Raw genomic sequence first — 21,825 nt, forward strand, 5'->3', positions numbered from 1 at the left:
TTGGAACAAACCGATGGCCATCAGACTACTAAAATGTATACTTCATTTATTTGTTGTTCAGCACCACTAACTACTCACCAAAAAGATTACTATACATTTGTCAATACTTAAAACAACGGTACGCTATACATTTTCATATTGACTGAATCACCCAATCTCACGTGATATGTGCAAACACAATAATAAGATGAGAATGAAGTTAATAACGTTGCTGTAACGATGCATGTTTGAGAAAAATCGTCACTTCGCACCTTCGAGAATGTACAATATTTAGTAAACCATGATAAACGAAACATACTTTCACTTTGAAAAGCCAACTCCTTTAAATCATTTTAAAATTGGGCAATAGTACTTTTTTTCCTTGATGTTTTGTTACAATAACATTAGTAACTTCAGCCTCGTTTAATAAGCTAAAATCATTTCCTTTGTTTCAGCTACATACATAATAAAACCCGGATTGTTTTTTGTTTTATGTTTCGCAGCCACCTAGTCCATTCTTAGCCGACCGTTTATCTGTTGAACTCACTAACATTACGTTGCGGCATAACTATGTCCTAACACAGAAGGACATCTACTTGGACATTGGCATTCTATGTATTACTCATTGTCTCGAACCGTCTTTTATTGACTCGCCAATTATAAACTTTATCTACTTATCCATCAGCACCATTGCCTTTCCAGCAACAAGCGTTATGCGCCGACCACAATACTATTAGTGATAAAGCACCTGTTACCATATGAAACAAATTATAGACTTCATAAACATATAATTGTAGTACAAATGCATGACTAATTGAATGTTTTTGTGTTATATGTGATTGTTGTACCGTCTGTTTTTTACAGATACTTCTGTTGTTCTTACTATTACGTTCGTGACATAAATTGTGCTCAGTCTTAAGGACAGGGAAAATAAGGATGTGAATTAACCAGATGCAATGAATGAAAAAGGTAAACCCCCATGAAATATGGTGAATGCTCCACTGAGAACTTGTGAATTTCTGTGCGGATAGTGCAGTATTTTGTAATCATATCTGTCAAGCATGTCTATCTGCTTCGACTGTTGCAGTACACAAGGCTGTAGTTAGCAACATGAATCAACATTTAAGATTCTAATGTTCATTCAAATAATGTAGTGAAGTATGAAAATCAAAATGTGGTGAAATAACTAGAACTCCCAACAATTTTACGTCATCATGACGATAAAACTGAACTGTATTATTTTCTTTCAAAAAAGTCAAACACGTTTGACTACTAACTTTAGCTGCTCCCCTCAGCTTCATTTGAAGTACTAGAGTTGCATTACAAAGTATCACAAAGTGAATATATTGTTATTAATGTATACTCTAATATTTTTCTAAACTCTGAAATTGTTTCAGATATATGACGGTGTCGAATTGACTATATGTATAAGCAGATCATCACGCTTTTCAACCTTCTCTGGACCTTAATAGACATGTATCCAATTGTATAAAAATTCTCGATTTAATCATAACAGCACCTCTATGGACTTGAGTAACTCTCAGATTTAGAAGTGAATCCTAAAACAAGACACGATGCATAAAAGTCAGTATTTCGTGCAAACTATCGTTTGTCGAAATTAACGTACAGCACTCATCAATGACAATTATTTAATGCAATAGAATATTATGAAATAGCGTCTCTTAAATGCCCATCGAAGAGAAATGTAAACTGCGGAGCCTGTTGGTGTGAAATTAGACAGATGAGTTAAGAGTAAGAGTGGGCGAATATTTCAAAAGACTGATGTTAATGGCAAGGTATTGTAAATGGCGTATGTTATATTATACTAAAGGTTTCACGTATCGACCCCAACACGCTGCTCCCTTTCAAGGAACTCAGCGCTACGCGCTTCAATGTTTTGTGCTTCACGCAGCACATTTCGACAACTAATATAACTTTACAAGTTTGAATTCCATTTTCACTCATGTAACGGTTAGAATCAACAAAAAATACGCTCCACACCCGATGCATTTCTGCACCCACAATGTAAGCTCTGTATTTTCATCAATTTCGTTCAACCATCAAAACAATACTTTTGCTTACCTGTGCATGGTTCTATAAGGGACTGAACAAGTAGTAAAATGCTGCCATGGAAAAATCACTACCATCTGGAAATAACGACCATCTGGAAATTTTGAATCACTTTCAGTTTAAGATATAAATTTTCCTCTATCCTGATAACATGTGGTTGGCAGATAGAGAATTAAAAAAAACTTCGTATGTCTTGAAATATCGCGGGTCACCTCTTCACATTTTATAGATATAGAGAGATTATTTTGTACGAACAAGTGAACGCATGATAGATGAATCTCAATTTCATCTGCGTTAGTAATCTGTTGCATTCGAAAAAAGAAATATTGTGGTGTAATGAAAAAGATTTAATCACAATGGTATTAATCTACACAAACCTAGTGCAGTCCACATAAATGCTGAGTTGATTATTCACTTCCTCAGAACGGCAATTACATTTTTCGTAATGTTCGTAGCGTTTGCTGCAAATTTATATTCCACCGGCCACATGATTACAAATCGGTATTCATGAACGTTTCACGAATAATCGAGCGCCACAAGTAGTTATATAAGAGGGGTTCTGGCTCAAACTGACTTACCGACCTCATATGGTGCTGCAGGACGCGCCTCGCCTGTAGTCGGTTTGTTACCGGCCCAAGCTGACATGCAAGATGGCTGACTGACATGCAAGATGGCTGACTAGCCTGCAAGATGTTGGACAAGATGACGGGGCATGTAGTCGATGTGTTACCGACCTTTTTTTTTTTTTTTTTCTTCAGCGGCGAAGGGGAAATCTTCAAAAGACATCCGGTTGTTCGAATGGATGTCATCGGATAGTGCCGGATTCCTACCGGCTTAAACCCCTCCGCCGCTCATCACCCAGGACGGGGCGGAACCGCTTTCGCATTACTTCACCCCGTCCCTGTGGCCGGCCTGTTTTTCTGGCCTCTCGCTTCTTCTCGTGGCGTGGCATCGACCTGTTTGGCCTGGCTGCCGCGCGCCGTATCACTGCCTAATATTATTATTAGTTAATTGATAACTACTTAGTCTTTATCGGCTATTGTTAATTAGTTCGTTCAATTATTCATTAGCCCATTTACTTATTCTAAACTATACGCTAGCGTACCAACTGATGTTCGTACGCTAGTTCGTATGCACTCCTATCTTACTGGCTGTTGTTGTTTAATCGGTTCATTAATCAGCCTAGTTTCCTATTCCTATTAATCTAATCTACGTTATGTTCACTTTCACTAGTTCACCTGTTCATGGGGGGGTGTCTTCGCGCACCTTGTCTTGTACACCCCCTTCTTGCGTCACCTTTCACCTCACCGTTTCCGCTCCGCACTAGCATGTTTTGCGCGGTGCGGATGTGGTATCCTCTTTGCACCGCCACGCCGGTTCTTGCTGCCTCCACCGTCATCCTCCAGTTCGACTTGGTAGCCCCGTTCTTGACTGTGGTGCGGTAGTGGGGGAACATGCGTTCGTGTTCCGCCGAGCTGCCGCATTGACAGTTGGCGGTGAACACAGTTCCGTCCAGCACTACCGCGTCTCGCCCGGGGGGTTGCAACCCCAGTGAGCTGGTCGAGTTGACCAATTTCTGGGTCTCCTCCCCCACCGTCTCTTGAGGTGGAGGATGGCCCGGTTGTTACCTAGGTAATTCACATCACCGTAGGTCATCCGGACCATCGCTCCCTCCTCCGCTGTCCTCGTAGCCGGGGGGCGGGGTTCCCCTCCTCGGATCAGCTTGGCTGCGTGTTCGGTCGCCAGGTTCTCCACCCTTCTCATGGTTTCTTCGATGCCCCCACTCGCTAGTCTCATCTCGTCCTTCCGGTCGTGTAGATGGCCTCTTCTAAGGAAGCAAACCGAGTGTGTGTATGATAAATCACACGCGCACCCGGCCGCCCCCCCTTTCAGCCTGTCCACTGGTCTGCTAGCAGGCCGAATCGTCGCTGGTGCGGGCTGTTGTCTGGACGGTTGCCCCTGTCGCACCCTCTCTGCCTCTTCCTTTGCGCGCAGAACCCCTTCCGCGTACCGCTGCGCCGCTTCCCATTTCTTCGGAGCCTCCAGCATCGCCTTGACGAGCTTGGCGATGCCTTCGACTTTCCCGGTGACACCTTCCATCTCATCCCTCCGGTCTTTCCATGCCGGGCAGCGGAACCAGGTGTGGTCCACGTCGTCCTTGGGCTCGTCGCAGTGGTGGCACCTCGGTGTCGCCTTCTTGCCTATACGGTGAAGGCACTCACCGAAACAGCCGTGCCCGGTGAGCCCCTGGGTGAGGTGGAAGCTCATTTGGCCGAACCTCCGCTCCACCCAGGGCACGACGGACGGTATGGCCGCCCTGGTCCATGCCCCTTTCTCACCGCTGGTTCACTCCTCGTTCCAGCTCCGGATGGTCGTCTCTCTCTCTTCTCGTCGCAGCCTGGCCTTGGCTGCCTTGCTGCGGAGGCCTCTCCCCGTCGCCGCGGCGGCAATTCGCCTGCGCTCTTCCGCCATGAGGTGTAGCGGGATCAACCCCGCCAATACCATGACCGGTGCTGTGGATGCGGTGCGGTACGCCGAGATCACTCTCAGTGTCTGCCAAGAGCCGTCGCCGTCCTCATGGCCTTGTCCGCGGCCGTCGCCAGGTGCTCCGCGAAATTCATTTTGGCGTCGGTTGTGACGCCTAGATATTTCGCGCTCTTCGTGGGTCTCACCTTGTGCCCCTTGACCATTATGGGGTTGACTATGAGTTTATGCCTCCTAGTCAGGACCACCACTTCTGTCTTTTTTTCGGCCAGCTCCAGCCCTTTCTCGTACAGCCAGTCCTACACTCGGTTGATGGCCTCCCCTGCCGTTGCCTCGAGTAGCTCCGCTGTCCTTGCCGTCACCAGGAGCGCGATGTCGTCCGCAAACCCACTGATGCTCACCCCCTCTGGCATCTCCATCCGGAGCAGGTCGTCGTAGGCTAAGTCTCGCGTGCACCATCCTCTCCAGCAGTTTCCCCGTGGTATCTATGAGGCTGATGGGCCTGTAATTCTGGGTTCCTCCTTCCTCCGGGGGTCCCTTCGGCAGTACAACAAGTCTCTGGCGTTTCCACTCGTCGTGGAAGCGGCCCGTCCGGAGGCATTCGTTGAAGGCTTTCAGGAACGCCTCCGGGTCACTTTTCACTGCCACTGCCAAAGCCTCGTTTGGAACTCCATCTGGTCCTGGGGCCTTTTCACCAGCTAGTTTCTTGGCTGCCTCCTTGAGCTCCGCCTCTGTGAAGGGGGCCGGCGGCTCAGTCCGTCCTGCTTCTCTTGGTGCTGGCATGGTCCTATGCACGGGAAAAAGCTCGTTCAGGACTCTTTCGATCTCCTCGGGGTCGTCCGGTTGCTTCGTGCCTCCGAGCTTCTTCGTGATCAGTTTGTAGGGAAGCCCCCACGGGTCCTCCTCTATCGTGCGGAGCAGTTCTTCCCAGCACCTTTCCTTGCTCGCCTTGATCTCCCCCCGCAGCCTTTTTTTTGCCGCTTGGAAGATTTCAAGGCTCGCGCCTGGCTCTTTCCCCCTCGCTCTCTCCCTCTGCACTTTCCTCCTGCTCCGGAGTCAGTCCCTGCGCAGTTGCGCAATCTCCTCGGACCACTAGTGCGACGTTGCTCTGCCTCTGGCCGGTTTGTTTCTGGTGATCCTTCTCATCAACCTAGCTGCATCAGTTTCCTCTGGAGTCCCCCTCGTGTCACCTTTGCAGAAGGAGTTTGCCATGGCCTCTTTGTTCAGTTTCCTGACCATCCACCCCCGGTCAGGCCACTTCCCTTTTCGTTCTTCCCTCTTCTCTAGTGCCCAGCTCATACAGAGGTAGCGGTGGTCACTGAGGGTTTCGTCCTCCAGGACCCGCCACCCCTGTACTTCGGCTACGACTTCCGGGCTCCCCGTCGTGATGTCGATCACTGAGCTTGATCCCGTGCTCTCCCAGCACCAGGTTGGCTCTGTGCCAACGTTGATCGGAAGGAGGTCTAGCCTTGCCAGGAGTTCGGCAACGGCTTGGCCCCTCGCGTCCAGCTTCGAGGACTTCCAGCTCGGGGACTTCGCGTTGAAGTCCCCAGCCACGATGATCCTGCCTCTCGTTGTCCGGATGCTGGCCTCCAGGCTATCCAGTTGGACCTCAAAGTCTCCGGACGCGACGTTGGGTGAGAAATAGCAGCTAAAGATTGTTAAGCCACTCGTTCTCGTCCAGACGAACCCCTCCCCTCTTTCCTCCAGCGTGAGGGTGCCCGGGAGGTTGTTCGTCGCCGCTATTGCCGCGTCCCCCCTCCGGACCACCAGCCAGTTCCCCTGCTTTCCCGCGCCGCTGGGTTCCGAGACGATTAGTATCCCGGCCGTTTGAGCAACAGCGGTCTGGGTCAGCAGGTCCTGGGCCGCACGGCTCCGGTTAAGGTTTACCTGGAGTATCACTACTCCAGGTCCGCCCCCGGGTCCCGTGGTGGCGTTCCCTCTCACCCCTGGCATGCTGTGGTGGATAACTCGAGCCTCTGCCCGAACGACACTCCCATTGTGGTAGGGGAGAGCATCACCGGCTCTACGCTCACCCTTCCCGTTCTCTCCACTTTCCCGTGGTTTGGCACTCTTGTGGTGGCCCGTCTATTGTGCCGCAGCTTGGCCTTCTGGAGCTCCTCCCTGAAGGCGCTGCATCTGCCGGAGAAGTGGTCCGCCCTTACGCCTTTGTCGGCACATAGCGTGCACCTTGGACCTGGCTTGGGACACTCCTTCTCCTTGTGCCCCTCTCCCCGCATTTCTGCACGCATCCGAATTGTCGATGCCGAGACACTGGGCAGCGTGGTGCCCATATCCCTGGCATCGGTGGCACCTGTCCACCGTGATCCTTTCCCGGATCCGGCAGACGGTCCACCCTATCTTTATTCTTCCTAGGGTAACCAGCTTCCGGGCAGTCCCCTCTGGGATTTTGCATAGCGCGGTCTGCGTCCCCCGGAAGCCTGCCCTCATTCTCATCGGTGCCGTCAGGGGAGCTTTCAGGGCGTCCGACAAGGCCGCCCTTACTTCCTCCTCCGTTGTCACCTCGTCCAGGTCCCTGACCTCCACGGTCATGGACGGCTCCAGGGTCGAGACCTTCGTCTGTTCCCCCGGAACCCCCCTGACCGCATCGCTCAAAGTCTGGACGCCACTGGATCCCTTTACCTCTAGGAGGACGTCGCCCCCCCCCCCCCCCCCCCCCCTCGTCCTCCTCTCCGCGGTGACGTTGGCCACAGCCTTAGCTGGGTCCACCCCCACCTTAACTTTTTTTAGAACATCGGCGTACTTGATGCCGCTTGTTACTTTTATGAGGACCGCGTCGGGACAAACCGGCTTCCTCCTGGGCCCACTCTTTGGTTGGGCCACGGCTGTCGTTTTCTGGTTTGGTGAGGGCGCCGTGGTAGCGGATTTGGCCATCCTCTTGGGGCCACCTCTCTTCACCACCTCGCTCCAGCCTCCGATTTTCCCCTCTTCCTTCTCCACGGGTCGGGGTCGCTTCTCAACCGCCCCCGCGGTCGGAGAGATCTCCTTCCTTTTGGTCGTTGCTGCCTCCTGGATCATCCCGGCTGCCTGTTGTTGTTGTGGTAGTGGTTCCCGTGTTGTCTGGGTCGCCTCGACCCCAGTCACGCGTGGAGCCTTGGCCGCCTCCAGATCCTCCTCCATCCTCCTCCAGGCCCTTTCGACCTGGTGGGCGACTATGGCCGCCTTGGCCGTGTCCTCTTTTAGCGTCACGTTGGTATTTTTGTGCGCTAGCGCGAAGCCCTTCATACCCTCGATGAGAGCAATCAGGGACTTCAGGCAGTCCCTCCCGCTTACCTCCGCGACGCTGCTGGTGGCACTGGGGCAACTCATCGTCATTGCCCCCTCTTTGGCCATGGCCTTGGGGATCGCTCCCTTCGGTCCGGACGCGTCCACCTTCGCCTCCTTTCTTGGCACCTCCAAGTCGACAAGAACTAGCGGCGTCTGGACTGGCGCTGGCTCCCTCATCTGTTTCTCCACACTGATGATCCGCTTAGGCGGTGGTGGTGACCTTCAGAGGCTGGTCCTTCTCGCGAAGGGGTCCACCTCGAACACTTTGAACTCCATATCGTCATTACTTTTGTTTCTGTTGGTTTGGTTTGATTGTGCCATATTTAAGTGATTTATTTCTAATGTTGGTTCGGCCATCATGGCAGCTGCACCGCGGTGCAGCATCTATCCCCACCGGAAAGAACCCTAACCCCGTACTCGCACGGAAGCTGCTTTCAGCTTGTCGGGTGGTCAGCCCTATCCATGCGATCCCCCCCACCCCCCTTACCTCTTTAGGGTCTTCCGTTCGGGGGATTTCCCTGTCAATCCGAGCCAGGGTAGGCCCCCATTCGGGTAAGACCTTGCCGGAAATACCCTACCAGCTTCGGGTATGACGAAATACTGACCAGGTAATCCTCCATACATGCGCCCGAGATCCTAGATTCAACCCTCCGATTGGCTCCAGCCGGCTGCAAATAGCGGTTTTCCCACTTTAAACTTGCGGATTCCTAGAAACCCACAGGAAAGGTACAGACATTTTTTACAGCCCTGGTCGGCGGATTACTAGTCCGACCTTGGCTAGTCTCGGGGGAATATCCTCAGGGGTCTCGACCACATCCCATTCATTCGCTTCCCATTCATTCCTCACCATTCCCTCACCCAACCTCGGGAGGCTGGGCCGGTTGTGCTTAGTGATAGTCGCTCGTCCAGTCTCGCCTTTGCCTAGGGACTTTAAAGCCCTAGTCATTGGGTCCTCTGGATTCATTGCGACCGCCAAGCCCCTACACCACGACAAGGTGACAACCGACGTAGGGGTACCGACCTAACCTAACTTGACCTAACCTACCCTAACCCGACCAATGTAAACAACAAGATGGCGGGGCAAGATGGCTGACATGATATAGGAGGAGGTTGCTAACTTAACCTCACCTAACCCAGCCCAGCCTGACGTATGTAAACAACAACATGGCGGACAGGATTGCAAAGCAGGATGACGATGCAGGATGACGGGACGGTATAGCAAAATGGCCGGCGGAATATACCGTTTCAGAAATAATATTTTCGGCATACTTTGAATACATTATTTTGTGCTAGTTGACCAGATGGCGACACCGCAATTAGATTGGCTGGGAATGTTGATAATGACCCGTAAACTTTCACGCGCGAGAATTTATCATAGGGGGAGAGTGTGGTTGGCTGGTATACAGGATGTCTCTAAATTGGGGGACACGGACCAGCCAGCGTGATACCTGACTCAAATCCAACCGAGAATTTCTTTGCCGGAAGCTCGTCCGACGCATAGTTTTTGAATTATAAGCGATAGCGTTAGGCCAATCAGAGTGCACCATTTCATCTGGATTTGCCGCCACGGAAATTGCTGTTTTGTTCGTCTGGGTGAATTATTATTATTCGTTTACGAATTAAATATCGGCACCTCCCCTCTCTCCCTGTTGGACCCCTTCTCGAGCGCTGACCTCGGTATTGTTGCCGCGGCACACGCTGCCGGCCGCACACCCAAGGACGCACACTCGTGTATGTGAAATATAAGCGAATGCCCAGCTACACAATACTACGAAACACACATCTACGAGTGAAAATGAAAATAAATCTCCAAATAAATCAGCGGATTTAAGATTCAATGTTATAAACACATCCAATCATCGATGTATGCATAAAACTAGAGATTTTAGATGATTAATATGCTGTTAGGGTTCATAATTACTCATTAAATCAATCTGGCTTGAGATCTTCAGAATTATGCTTTTCGAACATTTTTTGTGTCTTTGCAACATAATTTTTCCACTAGTTTGAAATTCATCATTGACATCCGATTTTTCAATAATGCGAAGGAAAAATAACTCGCTGAATTGACGTGTCAATAGGTTTGTAAATCAATCACGATTCACCTGAGTTAACACAAAATAACTGAATAAATGAGAATTCACTGAATCACTAAAAATGATAACTGAAATCATAAGAATTATTTGAGATATAAATGAATTAGGAAGAGTTGTAATAAGTCAAGTTACTTTGAATTACTTTAGATTCGTGCCAATATTTTATGTTTAGAGAGTAAAATAATTAAATTCAAATAAAAAAGTAATTTTAAATCAAGAAGAAGAAAATTCCCAAATACCTGAATTCAAATGAAGCAATTTCAATTCAATAAATCTATCTGAATTTGAGGAAAAATAAAAATTATTATTTGGAATAGAAAAATGAAGTCGAATTACATGAATAAATTCAATTAATTCAACTCAAAAAAATATGGTGTCATTCAAATTCCTAGTTATTTCCTCGTGGATTCAATGTGGGTCTGGAGTGGCCAGTAATGTTGAAATTGTTGAGATCAATGCTAGTGATGGCCACTTATCTGAGAATGATCGATGTATCGATTCATCGATTTCAACAAAATAATCGGACACGGCTCGATTGAATTGGTAAAAATTAATCGATTTGGTAACTTTCTGCGTGTAGTCTTAATATCAGAAGAGATATTTTGATAATTCATAGTCTCATTCGAAATATTTTTAAATCTGATAAATTTTGAGTAATTGATACTCAAATCACATACATCGATACTGTATAGCATCGTTCGTGTGAGTAAACAGCAAGTGCGACCGATAATTTAAATACCTTTGTGACAAAGTGGCTTTGCGGTACCAATCGGTTTTGATGAGCTGTTTATCGTGGATGATTAGTACGTCTGAAAAACTGATTTGGCCGTTGATTTTGAAGTTCGAAGGTAAATTTTAACTTAGGGTGAAAACTTTTAAAAACTTCAAGAAGAGTTTTAATTTTGTTAATGGGGGCAGCCGTAATGATATCATACACATATCTGAACTAAAATGGAAAAGCGAAACTCAGTTTTCTTTTAAACAGAATTGTTCCAAGTCATCCATCACAAGATCGGACAAGATTAGAGAGTGCGGCGAGCCCGTAGATAAACCATAACTTTGAGCGTAGTTGGTAACTTGAAGATAGTAGCCTGAAACAAATATGTAACGCATTGATTAATTCACTAAATGGAACAGGGACATTGTTGGCTGGTTGAGACCACCTACTGTTGACAGCGTTGATCGCGAGATCTTGAGGTACGTTGGTGAACAAGGAGACCACATCGAGACAGATAAGAATGTAATTGGGCGGGAGGATGAACTGACTAATACCTTCACCTAGAGTAAAGATGCCTTGGACACGTGATACAGGAGGGACGATATTGTTACCAATCCATTGACTAAGAGTTCTAGCAAGGTTAAACGTTGGACTATTCGTGAAAGAGACGATAATTCTTTGCGGTAGGTACATCAAGTTTATGGATTTTGGGCAACTCATAGGCTGGTGGCGGAATACTGTCCGATTTGGCGATATAACGTTTGAGATTTTTGGAAATATGTTCAGATCAAACCCAGTTTGTCGTTAATTTTTTGACATCTAGTTGCAAGGTACAATTAAAGTCGAATCTGACAATGTTACAAGTGTCAATTTTGAGAAGCTGGAGGAGCAGTTTTTCCAAATACATTTGATTGGTAAGGACGACGGTAGTATTGCCTTTATCCGATCTTAAAAACATTAAATCGTTGTTATCTTTACGGAAAAATGACGTTTCTTTGATTTTTCACTGTAAAGCGGCATCGTGATTCATAGAACGAGTACGGATGTTTTTAAACTTTTTCAATGTGTTAGTAAATTCTAGCCTGGCCTGGTTTCTGAGATCCTGTGAAATGTGAGAGATGTTGGACTCGAAAACCGAGACGAGGTCAAAAATTGGAATCTCTTTAGGTTTGAAGGTGGTATCATGTTTGGGTTGCAGTTTAAGAACATCCGCCACATTGTCCGGTATAGAAACGTTACTTAAGTTAACAAGCCATTTATTGTCTAGGCTAGAAACCGAATTAACAGGGTGATACCGTTCGGAGTTTATGAGCTTAGCTAACTTGTTCATATTCGACGCTTCGTGGCCGGTAAAGAGCGCTTCAAGTTTGATCAATTAGGTGTCAAAGAATTTTGGTGACATCGCAACAGGTAGTTGAGCTAAGATATAATTCTTGATATAATTGAAACTCTTCTTGAAGTTTTCAACAGCTTTCACCTTAGATTACAATTTACGTATTGAGAATTTCATCTCTTCAAGCACAAGTAAAAATATAGTGTGTAGGTGAAATGTTTACATCTAAAATTCTTGCTTCTGATGGGAAGCCACAAAAGACAGGCAAAGCCGGCTATTGAATAATATCCGGATGTGCATATCATTATTAACGAGAAGAATATTGTTGAGAGAATATAAATTCAAAAATTTGGTGATTTCGAAAAATTAACGACGGAGCCAGGAATCGAATCTGGCGTCTAGAGATGCTTAGCCGGAGCCTTAATCCACCAGATGGCTTGCAATTAATGACAACAGAGTCAGGGCGGCTAGGTGGTCTAGTGGAGTAAGGCTCCGGCCAAGCATCTCTAGACGCCAGGTTCGATTCCTGGCTCCGTCTTTAATTTTTTGAAATCACCAAATTTTTGGATTTACATTTATTACAATTCACCTTTGAACCTGAAATCAACGGCCAAATCAGTTTTCTAGACGTACTAATCATCAACGATAATCAGCTCATCAAATCCGATTGGTACCACAAAGCCACGTGGTCGCAAAGGTATTTAAATTATCGGTCGCACCACCCTAGGTTATATAAGACTGGTACGATCTACTGTTTGGTGGACAGAGCTATTAGACTGTCTAGCTCAGAATTTCACAATAAGAATCTTTTTTTGATGTATGATGTATTACGTAAGAATGAATATCCTTCCTTCATCTTGCAGAAACATATACAAAAGAGACACTTTCCGATCTTGTCACCATTTGACACCAACAACATGATCTTGATGTCGTACCAATCATTCCAAAAATTTACGTGCCTATTCCCTTATGTAGCTGGCCTTTTCAAGTCTCTAAATAGAATATTCTCTAGATATAACATTCAATTTGTAGGCAAAAACTAGCATGATCTATCTCCACATTTCGATTCAGACAAAGACCTTTTACCATTGGATAAGCGTTCTAGCGTGGTTTGTAAAATTCCCTGAAAAAAATGAGAAAAGATATATATTGGGCGAACTAGTAGACAACTGCACACTAGAATCAATGAGCATAAACGTAACATTCATTGCCTAGACGAAAATTACACTGCTTTAATTAGACACTCTATTGAACTGTACCATGCTTTTAATTATCAACCTGCTAGCGTCTTAGCCGTCGAACCGGTGTATTATAAACGACTTCTTCTGGAGAGCTGTATTATTGTTGCACATCTTCTTGCAGTTAATTTACTTCTTGATATTGAACATCTCAGAATATCTGTACGTCGGTAACACATTATTCTTAGCTCTTACGTTACCGATTGTGCACATGACTACCTTATCATCAAAAATGCTGTGTTTCGTTTCTATGTTCCTAGGTCATATTTATGTCTGTTACTAGCCGGTAATTCTTCTCTTCGCGTTCGGCCGGTTGTTGTCTCAATGTCTCTAACCGTCATCCAATTTTGACGTCCGTTTCCTTTGCCAAATATCTGATCTAACGAGAGGAACCCACCAACGTCCCCCTACCGATTCAATCCAAATTTATCACACGTGTAGGTCATAACTATCAGTCTAACTGGTGCAAGCAGTAACACACGCCTCTTAAAATTAGCCAATTTTGAAAAATCCGATATCGAAATATCCTTGATATACTTCCTACGTTAAGAAACCTTCGAAGAGCGCGTGGCGCAGCGTGTAAGCGCTTTGTTTTATATCCGCAAGGTCGCTGGATCGAATCTCGATGGTCGGATTCTTAATTTTTTTAATTTTTTATTTATTTCATCCTTCACGTCATTCTAAAAACAGATGTATCACGATTGTGCCAATTATTAATTTTTAATAATCAATTGTTGTCGAAAAAAATTAGTATTTTTATCACGTCTCCTGTGAAAAATCGAACTTCCTACAAAAATATACAATACTTTATTCTTGTACAATGTCAATAATTTTTAATATTTTATTCACAGTTGATCATCATTATTTTACATATGAAAGAGAATAACGCGGAATTGGGAATATTATTATTATTTTTTTTGAGGAGATTGGAAATGAAGAAAGTATACACGAAAACTTGTGCAAAATCAATATTTTCATTTATTTGATATTATTATATTTATGGAATACTGCACGAAGCAGGGCGGTACTGATCGTAGAAGCATTGAAAACGACAATAAAAAATTAAAAATTATTGACATTGTACAAGAATAAAGTATTATATATTTTCGTGGTAAGTTCGGTTTTTTACAGGAGTCGCGATAAAATACCAATTTTTTGTCGATAACAATTGATTGATAAAAATTAATACTTGGCACAATCGTGATACATCTGTTTTTAGAATAACGTGATGGATAAAAAAAAAAAATGAAAAAGAAAAATTGCCAGCATCGAGATTCGATCCAGTGACCTTTCGGTTATGAAATAAAGCGCTTCCACACTACGCCACGCGTTTTTCGAAACCTTTATAACGTAGGAAGTATATCAAGGATATTTCGATATCGGATTTTTCGAAATTGGCTGATTTTGAGAGGCGCGTCTTACTACTTGCACCAGTTAGACTGCTAGTCATGGCCTACACGTGTGACAAATTTGGATTGAATCGGTGGGGGGACGTTGGTGGGTTCCCCTCGTAAGATGAGAGTTTGGGAGCTCCGTATTGCTCTATATAACCGTAATATAGTCTTGATTTACATTTTATTTTCTAAATGTGTTTTCATCTTCATGTCCAAATCGAAATTTATTATACAAAAAAAATTCTCTCATACCCGGTGAATATAATTCCTTTTCCGCATTCACTTGTCGTGAATTGCCTTCTTATGTAAGCTATTTTTAAGTTGTGAAAAATTTTTTCCCTTTTTTTGTATCTATCCCTGTTTTATTTTTGTGACAGATTGTTAAAAATTTTGTTGTGAGGAGGGCCCCTACTCTGGCCAAATCGTCAACAATTTAATTTTTTTTATTGACCTGCATGTACAAGAAAATACTTATTCATCGTTATTGAGGTCAAGAAAAGTACATTTACATATAATATTACATACCGTTTTAGACTTTTACTTGGAAACAAGCGTTGTTAATAAAAGAATCTCTCCTGCCATTCAATTTTGTTGCCTGTTTAAATATTTTTTATCGCCCAAGAACCCGTATTTTTTCTCGCTACAATCCAAGAGTTGTATCAATATCGTCTCATTTGATTGATACCAACAAGTTGGTGTTTTCGAGCAGAAGGTCTTTAGGGATTAGAGTGTACGTCTGAGAGAAAAGAAATAGTTCTCTGACGTCTACCCATATAGATGTTTGCCCATGTATTGTTCAACTTTCTGCACGCTATTAGCTTCATCACTGGATATCACGATTAAGTCAAGTCGTGCATGTTTCCAGCCAATAATACTGTGGTCCAGGTACAAGGTCGGCAAAAAGACTTTGATCAAGCGTGCAAGCTAAGCAACATCCCTTTTTCGACAAATCGGGACAATCTTGGAACTAGAAGTGCTGCGCATGAAATATTGACCGATAAAGCCGTGAAGCGGATTTTTGCAACAATTGCAAATTCGAGTGAAAGAGCAACTGCTTAGGCTCAGCTGGCATGTTCAAGATGAAAAAAAAATTAGATGTGTAACGCCGAAAACTAAAGAATATATCTTTCGAAGAAGTAATACTCGCTGCAAAGAGTACACGGATTGAAGCAAAAATGCGAGAACAATCATTAGGGCTGCGCCGAAGAGTGCTCGAGAAGCTGTGAAAAAAGTGAGATGGCGAACAATACGTGCGGTCACCACGCATCACACTACTACCGTGTAAAATAAGTGAATTTTCACATCTTCTTGTACGTATTTTTGCCGGTCTCAGCAATACGAATGTATTAGCTATGATAACCGCGTGTGTGGCGTAGGCTGTGAATAATGAAAGCGTTGTTCAACGAGAATTGGAAAGAAGCGTCCGACAGAACAAAACTTAAAGCAAAGCCTTTGCATTAAGTAAACGTATTCACCTTCAATCGCACAAGAAAGGGTTTGGCCTTTATTTCCCAAAAAAAATTAAATGTCAAGCTACGACGACCAGCATCAACTGATAAGGATTTGTTCACATATGCAAAAATCATACAAATTTTATATTTGTCGAGTGTTTTCATGCGCAGCGAAATTCTGAAAAATGTAATGCGTGAAAACGAAAGGGCTGTCCTTAATTTTGACAATAAGGATCGTCCCGGAAATCATTGGGTAGCATACGAAAATCGCGGCAACGATACCGTTTATTTCGGTAGTCCTGGTCCTCTTCAACCTTCATTAGACTTCGTGGAATATCTTAAAATTGGAAGTGTTAAATACAAAGATGAAATATATCAGGATAAGGATCTATTCACATGCAGGCACTTGTGTCTGAAATTCTGCTGTTTCATCGCCTGTTCTGTACCACGGAAGAGTAAATCCAGAACATTTTGTAAACGTCTGTTATTTTCGACGAGCCAATTATGCATCAAAGAATGTACGCAACCAAACCTTTTGAATCAATAATTTTTAATAATGGCGATGAGATTCAAATCACTGTTCACCATCACAATTAGTGCAAATCATCAAGCAAGATGATTTGACTGTATAACTACAGAAGATAAGTCAAATTAATATGGCACCGAAACCCGTTAGGTGATTCCGAGAATTGATCATCAGCCAAAATTCCGAGAGTTCGTGTACGGTTGACAGTCAATGCAAGTCCCCTGACGTTTTACTTTTCCGTTACGTCTAAACGTTCACTGATCATCAAAGGGCGTCATTACCAATGAAAGAACCTTCTCAAAGCTGACTTGCGGTAAAAGAACCTTCTTTTGCCAAACTTACGATAAAAGATCCTTCTGGAAGCTGACCTACGATAAAAGAATCTTTTGGAAGCTGACTCACGATGGAAGACTTACCTTCCAAAATTGATAAATTTTGCATTGAAAGATCCGAAGTCTATTATGACGCAGTATACAACTCTGAGAAATTTTTCCCGATTCGGGTTGAAACTATGGTGAGGCAGAGCAAACTACCCGTAAGGTGGAGCAACTATACGATCCGATGATATATAAAGTCACTCAAACTAGGGGTATAGTTATAGACTAGGGAATATATACAGATAACTTGTTTGAGTATCAGTGACTGTGTCCATGCAGTAATCTGTGTCCAGAACTGTCTTTTATTATCTATTACTACGTGTGCAAAATCAAATTCCATCTAGTCGAAATATTTCTAAGTGTACAATATAATGTAACTGCTATATCAAAATCACATCATTTCAGGATGAAGCAGTGTCAATTCAGCGCATCTTGTAATCAAGTAGCACTGATATGTAGGTAACACAGAATTAAACGAAAATCAACACGATTCACAGGATAAGTAGATGCTAGCTGGTTTCTTCGTCAATGCTGGGTAAATTCGAGATAGTTAAAAACCACATGGCAGCGTGAGACCGTAGCTACACAAATGTCAGGTGAATTAAAAGCTAGATTTTCATGAAGGCTACGTGGTTTCATAAGATCGGAGCCAGATCAATCTCAGGTGTATTTGATAGACAACATTGGCAACTGAATGCACCAAAAGTTACATGGTGACAATGAGAGGTATTAGCCAAATTTAAACCAAAATCTCGTAAGATGAAAAAATTTTTACTACGTTGACATCAATATTACTTGGCTCGAGCTGGTAGCAGCTACATTGAACCCATGTAGGAAGCTGACATCAAATGTACAGCTTAAAGCTATAGCTGCTAACCATGTGGTTGATACTAAGGAAGAATATCAGGAGCTTACGTAGGCTTTCCTTAATATGACTCTGTCAAAAAGCCATCTCTCATCTGTATGGTAGCTACATTGTATTTAGAGTCTAAATTCCAATATCACCTGCCGATACGAAAGCTATGCTAATCAAACGTGGCAACATTGTAGCATGTAGACTAACCATGTCGAATGGTACCCGGGATCAGATGACAGTCATTACTTATATTAATCTTTGAACATGCAATCAATCTCATATTGAATCAGTTTTCTCCTTAGTCTTTGTACCCCCAATAATTGCAATTGTTGGATGAATTTACCTTTCACGTCTTGTCAATTTATCTGCATAACTATCCACACAGATCATGGCATGGAGTTAGTTCCCTAGATCACTTTTCATTATTTTTTTTCTTCTTCTTTCTGTGATTGGAGACAAGTGCAAACCTTCTAACTAGGCCGATAATGCATCCAAACTTAAATAACAAATACAACGGTGTGGTCAAAACTTCTTCAAAATGCCGCAGAATCGATTCAACGATCATTGTATAAACCTTATGGTTAGATTTCAAAAAAGCTTTCTTCGACTTCACATGCACGCATTATAACTTCAAACATCATGGAATTTGCATGATTCTAGGGTTTTAATTTTGAAAAATTTCACTCCCTGCTTATAGAAAAAGTAATGTTCCAAAACTTTTTTTCAGAACCATTCGATACAGCTTCCTGGATGCTGGTGGGCTTGGTCGCTATACATGCAGCCACGTTGATGATATTTTTATTCGAGTGGCTGTCTCCCTCGGGATTCGACATGAAGATAAATCCACCCAACTCACCGCAAAAACCGGTATTTTAAATTTGGCTTTTTAATAATATGTTTCCTTACTTTAACATACAAAAACTGTCACCATTTCTCTCTGTACCTCGTTGCACGTTTCATTCATATCAGCGCTTCACTCGATGCATTTTTTGATGATTATCATGTGAAAGTCACTTCGTTGCTTGTCTCAAAATGAGATTTTTAATACAGGGTGTAGTACTTCCAGAATCTTACAGAGTTGTGCCGTGAGAGCTGATGCTTTTTCTGGAAATGTTGGTTGCAAAACCTAGTCATAATGTCCAATGGATAAATCAAATCGTAATCAAGACATTATACAATTTTTGTGTCCAGTCTCTAGGAGGATTTTATCGTGCGATAGAATTCAAATAGGTGCTTACAGAGACCGAACGTAAAAACCGTATAGTATTTCGATGAGCCTTGATTTATTCATTTGAAATTTGAATCAAGGACCATACAAATATAATTGCAGTATAATTGAGAAATTTGCCGGCCGTGAAGTAGTGTGAATAAGGTTATGATTATTCAATATGCATTGAGGAAGAAAGACTCAAAGGGGGGGAAGCTTAAGTTAAGGGAGAGCTTTGTTCAGAGTCTTGGAAAAAAGTGATTTTTTTTTTTATCAAATAATGGTTAAGTATGTTAAGAATATGATATTAAATTCCCGTAACGAAATTTGCATTATCTTTCATACTATATGTACTAGGATGGTTCTTCATAAAGTTATTTTGAAATTTCGATCGGCTCGTTCCCCAAATCGGCTTCACAGAATTTGAAAATGATACTCCAATTTTTTGTGATCTTTATCTGAACTCTAACCTATGCCCCCAAGAGGGTGAATTTACCAATTCAACCTTATAAGAGGCACATCAAATCTACGAAATGAATTCAGATGAAATTTCGTAACAGGAAATATTTCCGGTCGATGAAGACGAATCTGTTTACAACTACCTTGTGAAAACCAACTTTCCTGTCGCGCGCCGCACAAGTCACGCGCCGCAACAAGCATCACACACTTTCCAGTCGCGCGTCACAGCGGACAGCACCCACGACGTCACACGCGCCGCTGACGCCACGCACGCAGCCGCGCGCGTCTCGCAATCAGCTCGCGTGGTTTCCCACTGTTAAAGTGGAGCCGCGGCTGGAATAAGAGACCACCGTTCTCACCGATCGACAGGACAACTTCGGTCTCACCGACATTGAGTCATGAGCTACACTCAAGGTTTATTATCACGTTACACCACCAGTACGCGACAGTTACTCGACAGCACGCAGGTTTTGGATTACTGCATGACTGAATCATTCACTCTGGCACCAGCCAGCTCAGCCAAAGGGACAAGTTCCCATAATCCACCAGCTCCTTGGGTACTACAACCCGTTGACGTCTCTTCAAGGCCTCTGACCAGGCCACCCAGCATCCTGCTATCTCTCTGAGACGTCCGACGAGCCAGGATAACCTCTCCAAGGTACAACCGCGTCATCCCAGCAGCGGTGTCTCCGTTCGTAGCGTCACTACCCACCTACACGTCGGTAGCCACTCAGACAACACAGTCCGACAGTGAGTGGGAATCGTCATAGCCTACGACAGGCCTGAGAATCGTCGTCCTCCTACGCCGCCTAGCTCATCGGAGAGCTACTATATACTCCGCCACCGAGCACAACACCTGTGAGTCGCCGCTCCTCTTCGCTTCAGCTTCCACCGCGGTGCCAGAGGACCACGACAACCCCTTCCATGACATGGAAATCAAACATTTGAATAACGTGTATATATGTAAAGTAAATGAATAAATGAGGTATATTTAAACCAACTTCAATTCTCATCTTTGACACCACAGCGATTAACTCCTTCCAAGTGGCTAGGTCGAAAAAGCTATCAACAAATAGCAAATACGAATCTGAACTCAAAATTTGAAAATTCAAAGTGCCGGATCCAATATGGGCGACGAAAGACCCAAAAGACACTTAATTATTACCATATTGAATCCACCAATTCGAATTTTGTAATTTTGAGTTCAAATTCGTAATCAGCGACTTCGCAAGTCTCCGTGTACCAAGTCTTATTCGAATAAAATGACTTTTCTGATTTGTCTGCACAATCTTGGATCCGCCATTTTGAATTTTCAAATTTTGAATTCAGATTCTTAATTAACGACCCAAGAAACCCGCTTACATCAAATATTATTCTAATCGGTTCGGTAGATATGATGCATGCCTGAAAGGGTTGAATGAAATCCACCCTCTTTGGGGCACGAGCTAGAGTTAAGCTGAAAATCTGAAAAAAATTAGGAACTTATTTTTGAATTATCTGGAGTCGATTCCGAAGGTCAGTTGGCCGAAATTCAGAAGTGACCATTTGAGGCCCACACTAATGTGCACCTACGGTACGCTAAGAAAAAACGCTGATCTTGCTATTACAAGACACCATAGTCAAAATTTTATTGAGTAAGAATTTCTTCTCTGCATGCACGATGTAAGGAGACTGTAGTGTGTAGATGTTTATGTTTACCCCTTTCAATCCTTTGCTTCCGATGAGAAGCCCGTATGACAGCAATGCCGTCTAATAAATGAGATGCGGGTGTGCAAATCATTAATCTACGAGAGAATTTTGTTGAGAATATGTAAATTTGAACAACTGGTGAATTTGAAAAATTAACGACGGAGCCAGGAATCGAACCTGGAATCTAGCGATGCTTTACCGGAGACTTACTCCACTAGACCACCTAGCCTAGCCTAGCCTACGGCTAGGCCTAGCCTACGGCTAGGTGGTCTAGTGGAATCTAGCGATGCTTTACCGGAGACTTACTCCACTAGACCACCTAGCCTAGCCTAGCCTACGGCTAGGCCTAGCCTACGGCTAGGTGGTCTAGTGGAGTAAGTCTCCGGTAAAGCATCGCTAGATTCCAGGTTCGATTCCTGGCTCCGTCGTTAATTTTTCAAATTCACCAGTTGTTCAAATTTACATATTCTCAACAAAATTCTCTCGTAGAATAATGATTTGCACACCCGCATCTCATTTATTAGACGGCATTGCTGTCTTACGGGCTTCTCATCGGAAGCAAAGGATTGAAAGGGGTAAACATAAACATCTACACACTACAGTCTCCTTACATCGTGCATGCAGAGAAGAAATTCTTACTCATACAAATCGGGCACATGA

At 43.9% G+C, this 21,825-nt stretch overlaps 1 protein-coding gene across 6 annotated transcripts in view; it reads left to right on the plus strand.

The window, feature by feature from the left end:
• Nmdar2 (NMDA receptor 2) overlaps positions 1-21,825 on the plus strand; it is a 1,937,843-nt gene that overhangs the window by 1,054,167 nt on the left and 861,851 nt on the right. For all 6 annotated transcript variants that reach the window (XM_046618083.2, XM_069134406.1, XM_069134408.1 and 3 more), the window contains one exon: positions 18,538-18,677. In XM_046618083.2, coding sequence (XP_046474039.1) covers positions 18,538-18,677 — 140 coding nt within the window. The remainder of the gene's footprint in view (positions 1-18,537; positions 18,678-21,825) is intronic.

This window comes from Neodiprion pinetum, chromosome 3, assembly GCF_021155775.2.
Source record: "Neodiprion pinetum isolate iyNeoPine1 chromosome 3, iyNeoPine1.2, whole genome shotgun sequence".
NCBI classification, from domain to species: Eukaryota; Metazoa; Arthropoda; class Insecta; order Hymenoptera; family Diprionidae; genus Neodiprion; species Neodiprion pinetum.